Below are 17403 nucleotides of genomic sequence, written 5' to 3' on the forward strand. Positions count from 1 at the left end.
TAGTGTTACACACTGTATAGGTATAGTGTTACACACTGTAGAGGTATAGGGTTACAAACTATAGGTGTAGTGTCACACACTGTATAGGTGTAGTGTTACAAACTGTATAGGTGTAGTGTTGCACACTGTATAGGTATAGTGTTGGAAACTGTATAGGTATAGTGTTAGAAACTGTATAAGCATAGTGTTACACACTGTATAGATATAGTGTTACAAACTGTATAGGTATAGGGTTACACACTGTATAGGTGTAGTGTCACACACTGTATAGGTGTAGTGTTACAAACTGTATAGGTGTAGTGTCACACACTCTATAGGTATAGAGTTACATTCTGTATAGATATAATGTAGACACGAGTGTAAAAGTTTATGAGCAGACTTGTATCCACGTGTTAGTCAATCTATAAATTGTCTCTATAGCTCCTCGCCTTCTAAATCCTGCCAGTACATCGAGCCGAATTTGGCTCGGTCACCGAGCAGCATTACGGATTAAAGTGAAAGCAGATTCTCACTTCTTCTTCATGCACAGATCTGCCTTTTCCATCTCGTTAAGTGCTTTCTTAATTACTGTCACCAAGACAACCAGCTCAATTGCTTAAGACGCTTTCTGTAGCTGGAGTTTTTTTATCTGTATATACAGTTGATCTTGTTTATGCCCCATACAGTGAATGTAACATTACAAGGTCCACACGCCGCCAGACACGATACTTACTGTTAATTCGCTACAATGACTCTGTGATCCGCATGATTCGCTCTCACAACACTCCGAAGTTTGGTGTTCCTGCACGTGAATCGGTTAACTCTTTGGCATGTGGAAGGATACTCCATGCAATCAAATGGCCGGGACCTGGAGGGTGATTCATCGGTTTACTCATCCCTTATTCCTAGAATCGCCTTTTTATTCCGTGTCCATTGGGTCCCCTCGTATAGCGTCCTGTCCTCAGCCCCTGCTCTCCCCGCTCTGTGCTCTACAGACATCAAGGCAGCTGCCCTCCACCTCCTCTCATTAGAGCCAGGAGCTATGGAGCGCCCCCTTCAGGTGAAGCGGGGGTATTGCGCTCGGATGTGCTTTCAGCACCGATGGTCTGGACAGCTAACAGCTTGAGAATGTCTCCCCTGCAGCTCCACTCCACTTCTTAATGTAACCATTACAGTAACAGTAACACGTCCTGCTTACAAACTGAGCACACGAAGAGCATTCTGCATAATGCCAAGAAAGGCATCCCTATAAAGACTTTCGTCACAGCTTCATGGGGATCTTAAACATGTGCCCAAAAACCTTAGAAACACAAATATATAATTTATGTTATTTATATATTAGTGTATAAGCTGTCTATTAGAATCTCCTGATGAAGAAGTGTCAGTTTTGCTGCAAATCTTCTACAAAGTGAGAAGCATGCGAATTCCATTGTAAGGAAACGCTGTATGTTATATGGGAAGACAGCATTGTCCTTCAGCAGCAATAGATATCACACAACCAAGGAAAAAAAGAAAATCACACAAATACAAATTTTATCAATTCCTTCCCCAAAGTCTGGAGTTATTAAACAATGCACAAACCAAACTATTTTCAGTGAGAAGTCAGCCAGAATGGCATTACAGCTTTTAAATAAATACAAGGAGAGATAAATTACCCTACTGCTAGTGAGCCACACTTCTGAGAAGCATACAGTTAAGGTGGACAATGTGTGTGTGTATATATATTTTTTTATATATACATATACTGTATGCATACAGCAGCCACAATTCTCACTCGCCTCTTGACTATTGTTCATTTTGTTTTTGTTTGATATTTTTGTTACAGTTTGTCATGAGCAACTGCTAATGTATTGTCACATGTTCTGTAACATCCCGCTGTCACTATAATCTGGGCTTTACTCTCCCTTGACTTACTGTTACATGTCCCTATGTCCTTTGCTGTGTAGAGCCTCTGTCATGATCCCTGTGTACCACTCATTACCGTGTTCCTTAACAGAGTTAAGTCTATTCATATTCTATGCCCTTGATTTTTTTCGCAATGTTATTATATGACAACAAAAGGAAGCTAGTAATTTGTATCTATACAAATTATGCCTGTGCTGCAAGCTACATGGGGGGTCATTTGAGCAGGGGCGGATTAACAGTGAGGCAATTGCGCAAGGTCCCCTGGTATCAACTTGCATGCAGCAGTGTAATTTATATATTGGCCTGCACTACACAGCATGCATACAGTACTTGTTGCGCTGGGTGATGTAGGGGGTTAGATGGGGGCTCACTTGGTGCAGGGGCACCTTACCTGAAGCAGGGGTATTTGCAGAGACAGACTCCATTATTGTGACAAGACCTACCACTAAGAAGCTCCTTCCCTAGTCACATACCGCAGTCAGTAAGATAGGAGGCTGCATGGCAAGGCTCAGAGTTACTGTCTCAGGATCTGCAGCAGTCTGCAGCTTCAGTTAGACAGATACTCTGTAGGTAGGAGCTGGGATTTGTGTTTATGGCAGTCAGTGTGTATACAGGTGTGTGTATGTATTATTATTATACAGGTGTGTGTATGTATGTACGCATGTGATTATTCTCATTAATCATATCTGTGCATGTGTGTGTATGTATGTACATTATGCCTTTGTTTGTAGTTAAATCTCCTTAAATATGGTTCCCATGCATGATGCTGTCTGGAGTGTTCCAGTCCCAGGGTGAATTGTGCTCTGACTGTAGTAATCCTATTAAGCAGTCCATGACTTACCAATTCACTGTGTGTATATTATATATATATATATATATATATAAAAGAGAGAGAGAGAGAGAGAGAGAGAGAGAGAGAATACGTACAGTACAAAACTACATTAGAATTAAACAGAGGCGATATTTTGCATAATTTACTGTTTTATTATATGAATATCATAAAAAATATAAATGATTCATATACCAAATAGATAAGCTATATTATGTATTGATAATGGGATAATGACAAAACCATTTTTATTTTGATAATAAGTGTACAGGCACAGAAGTAAATCTGTAAATGTGTTTTGTTCTATACATTTATATAACATCTCCACCTCTAATCATAAATGTCTTCATCTGAATCAGTTGATGTTAATGTAATAGATGAGATGTCCGAATGTGAATCTTCATTTTCAGAGATCGTGTCTTCTCCATCTGTATTTCTTCTTTGGTTGTGCTGGTGGTAAAACTGCACTGCACTGTAAAATTTGCTCTCTGAGAGGCCGAAACAGTGATGGGATTCCACACTCTGGCAGCTGAAGGACACAAACCCAGAAGGAACACTGTTCAGAATATGACGCTATGTTATTACATGGTCAGTGAACTCATACACACTTCAAACTTTTGGCCTGTGACAGGGCCTGACTGTCACGACAAGGAACCGCTTCAGGTTAGAACCATACATCTGCCTATAGTCAGGTTTACGTGTGCTTGTGTATGTGTTTAAAGGCCAACATTTGTAATGGATCAATCTCCTTCAGAAAACTACAAACACTTAACACAAAGTGATATAAAAGGTTCAGAGGACAATCATCAGAAGCTTAAAACCTAATTCTAGATCTTTGGGACTGAGGAAAAACATCCTAAAACAAATTAATTGTGGAGATTGGTCCTATTTATGATATTAGGAGGGAAAACAGAACATCTACTCACCCAGCTATCTAAACCAAAGAACTATGTCCCTGGTCATAAGATTTTACCAACCTTTTTCCATTGCAAAACTCAACATGCAGTTTCTTCCCGCTGCTTCCAGTGATGACACCAGGTAGAAAAGTGATTGAAGATGGAGAAGCTAAAGTCAAGATGTGATGACCAATATCTAGAACATGGGGCTGGCTGAATTTCCCGAATATCCAGTCTATGTCTTGAATAGCCATACTGCCATCGGTCCAACAAATAGCATACTGTCTGCCGCTACCAACACGCCTCTGTACTTCCGCTGCAAAGGTAAATGATTGTGTAAGAGCCTTCAGTGGTAATATACAAAATGGAAAACAGCTTCATTATCTATCATTTTCATAGGATGGATTGATGGAGCGTGTATTTTCCACTGGACTCGACTCTTTAGCGTAACAACGCTAATTTTATTATCTTCCTACTGACAACATATTTCAGAGGCATGCACAAAGGGGTCATAAATCATTTTGCAGAGTGAATATTACCCGATACATAATTTGCAAAGTGCCAGCAATTTTAAAGCAACAGCTACAAAAATGTAGAGGACAGAAACACATTTTATATTCCACATGATCAAAGGGGTAGCCAAGAAGCTTCAAGTAGGCTCCCTTAATAAATTAATAAATGTATGTAATAACATTATTAGTTGAACCTCTAATCACTCTAATTTCAGATATAGGCATAAGCATCATTAAAATAATAAAGACAAATTAAGATTACTTAGAACACCCTTTTTGCAACAGACAGATGTTATACGGCTGAGAGTTTTATGTTTAACTTTTAATGTTTAACTGAAATATCTATTTTATTTTTTACATTTCTAAAGTTCTTTGTAAAGCTCAGAAAAAAGTTATATTAACGAACAGCCTCCTTATAAACATGGCTTAATAAACAATAAACGGACACTTTTCCCAGTAGGTTTAACTTCCCAAGGACTCAGCAAGCACCTACATCATATAGATTGGTAGCTCCAAGAGTCCGAGTGAGGAGACACCAAAAGAGATTGTGCGGGAAACTTAAGTACAATTTATGGGACAAAGCTGTTGGCATTGCAGTCTGGAATTTTGAATTGTGGTATCAAGATCATTACACTACATGCAATACAACATTACTATCTGCCATAGAAATGATGTATGGTTTGTTCTATTGATGATCCTACATAGTTAATATACTTAACTCATTCTTCCACTACTTTTGTTACAATTTCAATAAACCAAGGACACCAATGATGACTTGAAGAGACAGGACCTGTCCCATTAAGCGGTGGGAAAATATGTTAATCACTAAGAACAGGAAATAAAGCACAGTAGCTCTAAACCAAGCATTTTGCAAACATGTCCCAACGGTTCATTGACTAATGCTACACTGTGAAGGTTTTTTACCCAGATGGAATGTCCCAGTTTCATTGTTCCTGGCCACCACTGCCTGCCCAAGCCATCTCTTTTCACACTCCAAGATATATGCAGTGTCCCGCTCGTATCTTTCACGGCTCATAGAGTATACCCTCTCCCTTGCCACACAATCTTCAGTGTGATCATAATACTGAACCTGCAGTAAACAAAAAATAAATGGGAAAGATCAAGAGACATGAGCAATCGCAATAAACATTATGTGTGGGAGATATCTCCAACACTATGATCAGCAGTAGGGTCACTAGTGCATTGCTTTACTCTCTATGCTTTCTGCTCAGTTTGTATACTAACATTACCTGCTGTACTAATCTAGGTTTAGGCCAATGTAACGCACTGAGGTTAACAGGTTTGAATCATGTTAGAAATTAAGAGTTTTAGGCATAACAGCCTCTAATTCTGAATTTTTGATTGATTTCAAGGTTTTTCATTTTGTGGACGCACTCATATTTTCCCTACAAAACATATTCAAGTAGCAGCCATTGCTTTCCATGAACAATAATGGCATGCATCAAAACCAAAAAGACAGAAATATCTTTAATTTCCATTCCAGCAATAATACATCTTACCATCAGTTTAAAGTCTGGCATTACTTTCAATACAATGGCGGGACAGTAACTACCAATATGTTGTGGATAAGGTGCGATCACCGTCTCTCCTTCCTGTGGAAACATGGCCAAATGTCAGATCATAAGGCTAAATTTACAAGATTGAGGTGTTGCTTATGCCTATTCAAAAATGTAAATGATGTGATCATATTGGAGACCCAAAATATACTTATTAAACAGTTTCACTCTTACTCCACACTAAGACCTGCAGACATAGGGCTTGCATGCTTTATCATTGGCGTGAACAGGTCTCCGTGTCTTTTTACAACAAGCCTAGATGACAGCTTTCAGTATAGTTACAAACGCGAGCAGTTTCACAAAATCTCAAAACCTAAATTCCTTTATTTTTGAAGAGATTATAGAACATACATAGTATAAACCCTATAATTTCACACCGTCATTCAATATGAGTTTGCGAAATTGTACACAGCCTCTTCTTAAACATGATAGTTCACCCGGCTACAAAAAAAGGCCTGCGATCATCAGGTTTACATCAATGATATGGTTAATGTCTGTCAAAGATGTTTACATAATTGAGCAATTGTGATGCAGGTAATCTTCCAAGAAGTGTTCTCTCTAGAGAGCAAGTATAACATTGTGTTCTCATAAATGCATTAAGCAGCATGCCATGGAGACACCAACGTAATCAAAGTCATTTTTATGTGCAAAAATACCACTTTGGTTTCTTTGTCTAAAGGAAGTATTAATTTTGGTATCCCAAAAAAAGCTGATTGAAGCATTAACCTTATACAGTTCCTACCACACTTTAACACTGTACCTGTATATCTTTCTCGTAGTCATCAGTTTCACTAAATATATCCTCCCTCCACATCCTTGACATCTCACCAGAGGACATTTGTACAAAGTAACTTTGGTCTCCACAGTCATGAACAATGGATCCTACAAGGAGTTGATTGATCAAAATCAAGTACTGCATTCGTACAATGTTATTTTACTAGGTAATATGACAAATTCTAAGCTTAGTATGACATCTTTCTGACATCTTACACTTTAGGCTCATAAAGTGATGTTTATCAAGGCAGTCTCCTTGGTGAAAAGATGCTAAACTAAGAACTGTTATCAGAATTGTGTCATTTGTTACATAGAAATATAGATGACAGATAAGAACCATTAAGTGTCTGCTTTATAGACTATATTTACAATGTACATAGTATATAGTACATAGTACCCTAATTTTCTAACTTTGATTGTTCTGTTAATGAATCTGATACAGACAGCAGTGTTTTCTGGACTAGGCTGACAGCAGCCCTCCTTACAGATATGACATCATTTACTGGTGCTGATCAGCAAAGAATTATGGCTACAGAGGTATGAAACTGCCCTGGGTCAGACATAGGGAACCTCTCAATATAAATACATTGCTGGATGTAGGTAACAATGGAAACAATTCAAGAGCACTGTGACCAGCTTACAAAACTATTAAAAGACATTCATCATCGTTCATTAAACCTACCTTCTTCATACCATCCATTATAGGTGCAGAGAGCCATAACTTTTTGGTTGGGAACCAGTGGGCTATCATCCACGTTGCCTGGCTTTTGTTGTTTCATAGCAGCTTGATCTTTACTGACCTCTGTGAGTCAAAATTTTTCAACATGTTTTAAGTATACAATGTAAAAAAAACTGCAATTAAAACAATTTAACATTAATACTTAGTATGTAAAGATGTACAGTGCATATACTGTATACAAAACAACAACTTAATTGCTACCTACACGTGTGATTGTACCATCACAGCTTTATTGCAGGAATGCCAGCGATGGTTGGAAGGGACCTCCCTACCACAAGAAGAAGCACTGGGTATGTTTGTAAAAAGATAATTTTGTACACAAAGAACTCAATTAAATGATTCTCTAAATAGACATTTTAATAAAATGAAGATCGCACTTTAACATCATACTCATGAGTAAGTTATGGAAGTAATCCAAACGCACATACAAGTTTAGCAGTTATGTCCTGCATACATTGCTAGAACACACTTCCAGTGTTTCCATACCATCTGTCCTTAAATGTGATTCATCGGGCAGGCTGGAACACTTACTGAATGAAAGAATTCTGAATTAGTTTGGCCTCATAGTACCCCTGGAAAATCAGTGACCTAGCTCATCCCAAAACACTGCTTGGACTCAGAAAAAGGATTTCCCCCAAATAACCTGTTTTGACAAAGCTTCTACTCCTTTAACGTAAGTAGTAGCATAGAACTTTTATCAGTGCAGGATTTAATGTTTGATGTCCATAATAGAAGCCTTTCTCCATTGCCTGGTAGCGCGGATTTAGATATATCTTGCTTTGAAAAAACACACACATTACAGCAGCAGGGCCAATCCTGATGTCTTCTTGGATAAACCACGTGTATACAGTTGGTGATTCACAGTAGGTGAACACTGACATCTGTCTGATCTCTCATCAGGTCTTAGGGAAGCCAATCACTTTCAAAAACAGACAAATCCCGAGAAATCCATTGGGCAATCTCATAATCACAGACTTAAGGCATGCTTACAGCAAGCTTGTTCATTCCTTGTTTCAGGATACACTATTGAGCATAGGAATGAAACGGGCTTTATTGCTACCTCCATTGCTTATAAAAGTTAACCATCGTGTGCCTTCATACCTCCTAAGTGTCCTCCTTTAAAAAAAAAAGATACCCTCTCTTTGGGATCCAAAGCCCCTTCTGCTTGTTTCTTTCCCTAATGCTCTTCTTCTCTAAAACTAAAGTTTTAGAGCCTAATAATGTGTATATAAAAATGCATTTAGAATATAAATTATTTAGATAAAATATACATGTTTATCTCTATACTATGCCATAGTCAGATAAATAGTTATCAATAGATCATAAAGTCATATAAAAGGTCTCGGTAAAGCCCCAAACAGCAGCGACAAAGTAAAATACCCCAAGACATCATTCACTGATACATAGTTGTGTAGCAACTAGTATTTGTATTGAGATACGTGTATTGCTTGTTATCATGCAGGTTCCATTTTGCAAGAACAAACTATTCCTCTTGGTTTTTTATTTTTTATTTAATGATATCCTACAAGACTCCTGTGCTTCTAAGATACGGATTAGCTCTCGTAATGGGGACTAATCTTCTGAAGTCTTTGGAAAGCTAAATAAGAAGTGGCAATGCAGCTGCTACATGAGAAAAAAAAAGACTTTAAAGACATATGCAGAATTAAGGAGGACTATGTCCATTTTTAGATGTCCTATTGTCCATAAAATACATCTTATATGGTGGTAAAAAACACCACATTAGCATAAAGAGCAAAAATGCATAGTCTGCCATCAAACACCAAGCACAGATTTATATCGCACATACACTAACGGGCGCATGTAAGCACATTCAAAGGTACCGTATTTGCTCGATTATAAGACGAGGTTTTTTTCAGAGCAAATGCTCTGAAAAATACCCCTCGTCTTCTAATCGGGGTCGTCTTCTAATCAGACCTCAAATAGAGTCTGATTAGGAGACTAAGATCCAGATCCCCCGCACCGCTGCAGGGGACCTGGATCCTCCTGTCTCACCCCCCCCCCCCCCCCATCATACACACACTTACCGGTGCTTCCTGCTGTATTGCCGGGGCAGCGGGTTGACGTCTACGCGATCCGCGTAGACAACGTCCGCTGCAGCCGGAAGGAGGTGTGGCTAGCAGCGGGGGTTGTCTGCGTCCGTCGCGCAAACCTTCCCCGACTGTCAGAGATCAGAGTTCCCCGCACCGGTGCGGGGAACTCTGATCTCTGACAGCCGGGGAAAGTATACGCGACGGACGGATACAAACCCCCGCTGCCAACTCCACCTCCTTCCGGCTGCAGCAGAAGGCGACGTCAACCCGCTGCCCCGGCTGGAAGCACCGGTAAGAGAGGGCTGAGAGGGGAGGGGAGGGGAGAGTGTGTGTGTGTGTGTGTGTTAGTTAAATGGGGGTATAGGGTGTGTGTGTGTGTGTTAAATGGGGGCATAGGGCATTTCTGGAGTGGCGTTAAGGGGGCATTTAATAGAGCACTCTGCCTCCTGAAATGCCTTATACACCTATATGCCACTCTGCCCCATAATATGCATTTTAACCCCCTAAATGCCAGAGTGGCATATAGGGGTATAAGGCATTTCTGGAGGCAGAGTGCTCTATACAATGCCTTTTAACTCCCTTAATGCCACTCTGCCTCCTGAAATGCCTTATACCTCCCTATATGCCACTCTGCCCCATAATATGCATTTTAACCCCCTAAATGCCAGAATGGGATATAGGGGTATAAGGCATTTCTGGAGGCAGAGTGGCATATAGGGGTATAAGGCATTTCTGGAGGCAGAGTGGCACATAGGGGGTCAAAAGGCATACCATGGGGCACAGTGGCATATAGAGGGTTAAAAGGCATATCATGGGCCACAGTGCCATATTGGAGTGGCAAGCCTGGGGGCAGATGTGCGTAACTGGGGGACAGGTTGGAAAATACAAGAAATAAAAACAAAAAAAATATTTTTCTCAATCATAGCTTTTATTAAAAAAAATAGTTTACATGAATTAACATTTACTGGTAAAACTTTTTTCCTTTAGGGTCGTCTTATATTCAGGCTTTTTCTTTTTTTCCTAAGTTAATATTCAGATTTTGGGGGGTCGTCTTATAATCAGGGTCGTCTTATAATCGAGCAAATACGGTATATCAGGACATATCAGAAAATGTATTCACCAAAACAAATGGTGGAAATAAGAATACATTTTATATGGGACTTCCTTTCACTGTTGCCAATTTTTTATCATGTTAATGTATAGCATCTGCATACAGATCTCCAGGAAAGTATCGAACTAAAAAGTTCACTAATTAACTAAAGTATTAATTATAATAATGATACAATTAATTATCTAAATAATTAGTAATTAACTTAAAAGTTCACACACTGGATTTAATATTTTCTTAATTCATAATAAGGATCCTTGCCACATCAACAAAGGGTCACTTGAAGTTGATGAAGTGCAAAAATTTTCAAAAGAGACAAAATTCATTAGATTTTAGGTAGCCGCATCCAGTAAACTTTCTGACATCACGGGTGAACTAAGGAGAACGTGTTCATTAAACTGTAAAGTTTAATTTTAGCGAAATTAAAAGCACGCAATCTATCCATAATCCTTTCCCTGTCTGCAAGACCCCAGATGATCGGGGCCAAGTTCAGCATCTGCTATTGCTCAATTTCAAATAGCATCTCTTCAATTTTAATCAAAGAAAAACAGAGCTGTGGATTATGTTACACGGTGAACTGGCACTGGTAATTTATGGCATGCAGGCATCTCTCTGGATCCACATTACAATTACATTTTACCGAGAATTGTTTGCTGTTTTTCCAAACTACTGATTTTGTACCACCTTCCAACAAACATTTATTTGGCAAGATTGTGCTCTTCTGCTAATGGCCAAAAATATACTACACAGGAAGCAGAGAGCAAAGAACTACCAATCTAGGTTATTTCATCTCCAGCTTGCCATCATCTCCTTTCAATCTTCATTTATAAAGAGTATGATAGGGAGTTAAAAAGTTACAGAACTAGATAAAACATAGCATAACATTATTATGTATATTATTATCTGAATTTTCTTGGTGACTACTCAAATGACACAAATCAGTGATGTAGTTATTAAGGTCCAAATCATTTATAAAGTGGTCCCCGCAGGTGACAACGTTAATTAAGAAGTAATCCTCTAATGCATAGGCTGTTTGGTATCTGACTCATCCAGTCAATATGGCAGCCAACTATCATTTTTGGTCCAGGTATTCCACAGCAGGACTTCGAGCGCACTTGCCAGGGTGCTCCTAGCATTGTCATACTGTCCAATGATCCGGCCACTGCATTAGAATGCCAGTTCTGTGGCAATATAGACATATCACATCTGCAAAGCATCTGGGATATAATTAGGATGAGCAACATCACAAGGGTGCCACATAATGATACTCCCACATGTTGGCAAATATATTATAGTACTAGGTGTAGGAAAAAAGACCACATTATATAATGGAATGGCTATATTTCCTGTCTCTTGTGTCACCTTCTTTCTCCTGGTGGGTTTCTGCACTTGTATTATATTACATTATTCATGAGTTGTTTAACTACCTAAAACTGACAGATCATAAGGAAGAAAATAGCTTATTTTTTGCATTCCGATTCACAATATAAACTGTTGGAAAAGATTAAATATGAATTATAATAAATACTAATTATGTTTTGATGTAGAAACTACAACATTTTTGATCTATGCACAGAGAGAAAATCGATGGCATATTTGTCAAGACACAACTAACCTTCCTTTTTCTGCTGAATGTTGCTAGCCGGCATCAGCCTCTCCAGTTGCTGAAGGAGATCAAGCTGCTTCCTTGAAATGTCTTTTATTTCCTCTTCCGATGGACATTTATCTTGATGAGACCTTAACACAGCTATTTCCTTTAGGTACTCCTGGACTGCCTTTTTAAGGAGAAAATCAAAAGCTTAACAAAAAGTAAAAATTTTCACCACGTATTCCATGGCTTAACTAAACATGGAGGACAGACTATCACAAACATTACAGTATGATTAAAACATTTATATGTCTCAGTTTGTTACGTTTGGTTAACACAAATTAAGTATCTGGACTAATGCAAAGGGTTAACAGCACCAGCAGTTAAGAACCATTTAGCAATTACAAAAGCAGTCGGTAGCATGTGCAAGCCTCATACCACATTTGGAAGCACAGAAATCTTGACATGCCTCGATGGAATGAGTTCTAGTAGTTCACACAGAATGATACAGATCGCCACTGTGCAATTATCATTACCGTGGCACTCACTTGTTGCTGAGTCCTCTGTTCCTCTTGATATTGCATTATCCGAGATATGAAATCTTCCAGTTTCTTGTGAATACCGGTGTTTTCATTTTTGCCATCTAAAGAAAAACCATTATGCGTTATGATCATCATGAGTTATTGCCCATGGAACCAGGCTAACGACCATCTATGATGGTCGCTCAGTTGATGCCATAGGAAACAATCTAAAGATTTTATATGCTCCTAATTTTAATACTAAATGTTTTCTGTCTTGTAACAATTTCCAATACTTAAGAACTGACTTCCACAAATTGTTGCAGTAAACATAATATGGAAATCTCCTACTTATCTCCTACTATATGCCAACTGTTTATATATCGTTATAGAGTTTAACCCCTTCGCGACCTTTGCCGGTTCAGGACCGTCATAACAAGAAGGTCACTAAATGACCTTTGACGGTCCTGAACCGTCAAAAAATTAAATAAGCTTAGAAAGTGATCAAGGATCACTTTCTTCGCTTAAACGGCCTTGCTGCAATGCCTCGATGTCGAGGCATTCAGCAAGGCCGAGATCGGCATCGGGGGCCATGTCTGGCCCCTCCACGGGGCGTCAACAGCCGCCATACATTGTATGGCGGCGGACGCCCGTTTTAAAAGCGTTTAGGAGGCGATCAACGATCGCCTCCTAAACTTAAATGGTGTCGCTGGAATGCCTCGATCAGGAGGCATCCAGCGACACCAAACACTTACCTCTGGGTGGGCTGTGACCGCTCCGGAGAGCGGTCACAGCCGCCGCTGCCGGTGATCTTCGCCATCAAGCAAGATGGCGGCGGCCCGGGAAATAAAACAATAAAGACGAAAAAGTTCGCTAGAGGGTCTCCAGACCCTCTAGAGAACTGGCTCCACTTGCTGGTTGAATACAGGTACTGCATTCAACCATGCAAGTCAATGGAGCCCAGCTTTCTAATCACTATGTGATTAGTAAAATATTCAAAAAAAATAAAAATAAATAAAAAATGGAAAAAAAAATTAAAAAAAAATGTGCTAACATTTAAAAATAATTATGCAGTGATGTCACTAGATGAACCATCCAGTACCAGCAAAATGTGTAAAAAAAAATATAAAAAAAGTATTAAAAAAATAAAATAAAATTAAAAAATAAAGTTTATTATTTTGAGCAAGTGCTAAAAATTCTCAAAAATCTCAACAAAGAGTTAAAATAAAAGCACTTCAAATACCCAAGGGGTGTCTAATATATAAAAAAAATGGCTGATGGGGTAAATTGGAGTGGCCTAGCTCAAATATAGGGCATAGGTACAGACTGACCAAAATGGAGAAAAAAAGCGCACTTCCCAAATGTGGCATTTTAAATCTGAAACAACCCGACAAACCCATGCATGTCGGGTATCACTGCACTCAGGAGATGTTCCTGAACACACATTGGCGTGTTGTTTGACAGTGGCATATACCAGGACCTGTATATCTATAACTAAAGTACAATTTGTGTGAAAAAAAAAAAAAAAAAATTACTATTACAAAGTTTGACAAAGTGTAGTTCTATAATTGGTGCATGGAAAGGGTTAAAATAACAGCATTTGGAATACCCTGGGGTGTCTAGTTTTCAAAAATATATGGTTTGAATGGGTTAAATTGAGTTAACCGGCTTCAAAGATGTTCCAAAGAGGAGATGGAGGCAGACTGACCAGATTTGTTAAAAAAGATTTGGAAATCATAAAACGCTGCTTGTACTTATTGCCCTATAACTTACAAAAAACAGCAAAAAAACATAAAAACATTGGGTATTTCTAAACTCAGGACAAGTAGTAGAATCTATTTAGCTAGTTTTTTTACTTGCTTTTTTAGGTGAGTAAAAGATTTTTCAAATAAAAGTCATAAAATGTGTTTTTTTTTCAATTTTTCACCATGTTTTTTTTATTTTTTTTATAGTAAATAAGATGATAAGATGATCAAAATAATGGTATCTGAAGAAAGCCCATCTTGTCCTGAAAAAAACAATATATAACTTATGTGGGTACACTAAATGGGTGAGGAGAAAATTACAGCTGAACACAAGCACCACAAAAGTGTCAAAACAGCCTCGGTCCCACAGGGTACAAAACGAAAAATGAGCCCGGTCCTTAAGGGGTTAAAATGTTGGCGGGTTTTAAGACATTTTATTTTTAAACTTTGTATAATTTGCCTTTGGATATATAAGCTACTGTGATATCTGGCATGCATACCAATGTACCATATGTATCTTCATAAGGCTTCACATGTTTTATGACACATAGGTAAAGGGACATGCTGGGCATGTATCCATGTGCGAGGAGCGGTAATGTGTTATGAAGTGCTAGTACGGCACCAGTTCTCCTCTGTCTGCTGTGAATGCCACATTAAATGCAGTGGGAACTCCTATTTGATTTTCCATAGAAAAAACTGCAATAACATATCTATAAACACAAAAGCCTCCTCTTTTTCAGTGTAGATTCAGAATAATATAGTTCCTCACCTACAAATGCTACAGGTACTGGGAGACTGATGTAAACACATAATCCCAATATTGCATCTCTGCTCTTATTCCATCCCAATGCAGCAATAAAGTCAATCAACGTTAAGATACATTATCAACGTTGACCCAGCGCGGTGGTGTATACTTTACACATATAGCATTGAATGATCATTTAAGTAGGAAATAGGATGCCTGTTTTATCTGTAATTGGTTGAATAACCTAAGCTTGGTTATTGACTAATATTAGGTTTCTAGACCTGTAGTAGCTATGGGATCAATGCAGTCATATAGTGCATAAGAAGTTCATTCTCTTTTGCTGCGTAAGTTCGATGTGTCTGTCTAAGCTACATCGATATCCATTAAGTCCTGATGATGTCATTGCTTTCCATGGTTGCTAATGCCTTCATTACTATATAAAGATCTGCTTTAAAGTGAAAGATACTAGGCAGCTCTCTTGAAATCAAATAATGCACATTATGTGAAATCTCACGTTTACACGATTTTCTCCTTTTTAGGTACATATTGCATACAAGTACAAAATAGCATGACCTCTATGTAAAGTTGTTTCTGAAAATCTAGTTCTAAAATATGCATAAGTATTATACCCAAGATGGTAAGGTGTATTAAATAAACAGACATTATATAGGAAAAAAGCAGGACACAAAAAGAAGCAAATTCGGTATTTGTATTGTTCTAAGCTCTACCGCCATTGATTATTTGCTTACCAGACATTCCTAAATCTTATGCCATGATTTTTGTGGAAGTGTTTTTTTTATCCAAATGGAATAATTTGGCTGTAGGAACGGAGAGCACTTGAACAGTTAATGTGTCTGATGAAAGTAACGTGCCACAGTCTGAGCTATCCAAATGAAATGAATTATGCAGAAGGTAGAAATGGCATCGTAAGAATGAAAGACTCCAGGACAGCAAGATATGAAAGCTAGCAGAATGAATCCCAGTTAGCTTGTATAAATACTACTCAGGCAAATAATGTCCTGTTTTAAATACAAGTGTGTTGATGCATTTTGGGGGCTTTTCTCATCACAGCAAATGGGCTCTTAAGATTTTACAGCTTTTTTCAAGCTACTTATTAGGAAATTGCGTATCGCACAGTTGAGCTATATTAGTGACTTTATGTGTTTATAGCTCCACGTTTCGATAATGTTGCACTTGCCTTAACATAATAAAAGCATTAATGCTTCTATTAATGTGTGCAGGAATAAGCACAGTATAGAACAGTATGGGGGCAATTAACCATTTGCAACCTTGATGGTAAACGATGTGGCAAATTCTATTATATGCTCCGAAAGCACGGACATATGTGTATTGAATATATCAAGAAACTACATCACATATGTGTATGTTACATTGCAAAATGGCTAATTTGGTTCTTTAAGTAAAATCAGATATTCACAAAAGACTTTGCTTGGGAACCTCCAAAAGGTATTGAAGGATATAGAATCTGACACTTGAAAATGTGTTAATGTCAGGGAGGGCATTCTGACTACTGACATGTACGTTTGCATTAAGGAGACATGGACATTTATAGCATTTTTCTCTGAACTCCAAGCAAATGATTATTTTCCAGCCCGTGCGTTTAAATCTGTACGGTTAATGTAAATCCTAGGTTTGTTCTTCATCGTAGTTTACATTAAACACATAAGATTGTATAGGTGTTATATTTCATGTTCAGATTCAATCCACAGTAATGCTACACAGATATGAGTGAGAGGGAGAGAGCTGCTAAGCTACTGAGTGCTGCCAATATTATATACAATTTGTTATTTTGTTTGTTGGGAACGGATAAGCCGTCCAACTGTAGCTAGGCTGGAGAACTGTGTATTAGTTAGTGCTCACGAGAGCAAGGCTTTTTGTTTTGATTTATTTATTTTTTGTAATGCCTGTGATGACAAAATAAAAACAGGCCCAGCCTTTTATTTTACCCTCCTCGTGTCTGAGCCGTCTCTGCAGCCTGGAAGACTGTGTGTAAGTAAAGATTCCCGGACAGAGTACCAAGTGAAGGGGTATTGTCACAATATATATAGATATATATCTTTGCATGCTTTGTGGTTGTTGCACATATGTTTTTGCCGAGTTAATACTGTTTCTTTTGGGGGATAATTATCTATTCCAGTGCCACTCGCTATCATTGCATTATTTATAAGACAATCTTCGTTGAAAAGTGGGTCTTCATTAAGTGCTTATGATTGAAGATCATCGGCTAAGAGACAGACTATAGTATGGAAGGAGTCTGGCCACTGAGTGTGAGAGAAGAACATTTTGAGGGGAAAAAACATAAATGCCCACATGGGTGCCAAATTGATCAGTACTGCATTGCACACCAAATGGGAAAAGTACTGAGAGAGGAGCAGTTTTACAAGTAAATGCACCAAATATGTGAGAAGTAAAGGAC

General features: G+C 38.4%; 1 protein-coding gene across 1 annotated transcript in view; it reads right to left on the reverse strand.

The window, feature by feature from the left end:
* Window positions 1–3043: 3043 nt before the first annotated feature.
* The window catches only part of LOC149289188 (von Willebrand factor A domain-containing protein 3B-like), a 71118-nt gene continuing 56758 nt past the window's right edge, over window positions 3044–17403 (reverse strand). The window contains exons 27-34 of the mRNA XM_089490858.1: window positions 12495–12601; window positions 11986–12145; window positions 7155–7274; window positions 6459–6580; window positions 5642–5734; window positions 5046–5211; window positions 3691–3925; window positions 3044–3242 (exon numbers count right to left, since the gene is read on the reverse strand). Of these exons, the coding sequence (XP_089346984.1) occupies window positions 3044–3242; window positions 3691–3925; window positions 5046–5211; window positions 5642–5734; window positions 6459–6580; window positions 7155–7274; window positions 11986–12145; window positions 12495–12601 (1202 nt within the window). The remainder of the gene's footprint in view (window positions 3243–3690; window positions 3926–5045; window positions 5212–5641; window positions 5735–6458; window positions 6581–7154; window positions 7275–11985; window positions 12146–12494; window positions 12602–17403) is intronic.

Source organism: Sceloporus occidentalis, unplaced genomic scaffold (genome assembly GCF_023333645.1).
Source record: "Sceloporus occidentalis isolate IW3139 unplaced genomic scaffold, rSceOcc1.0.p SCAF_47, whole genome shotgun sequence".
In the NCBI taxonomy this organism is placed as follows: domain Eukaryota; kingdom Metazoa; phylum Chordata; class Lepidosauria; order Squamata; family Phrynosomatidae; genus Sceloporus; species Sceloporus occidentalis.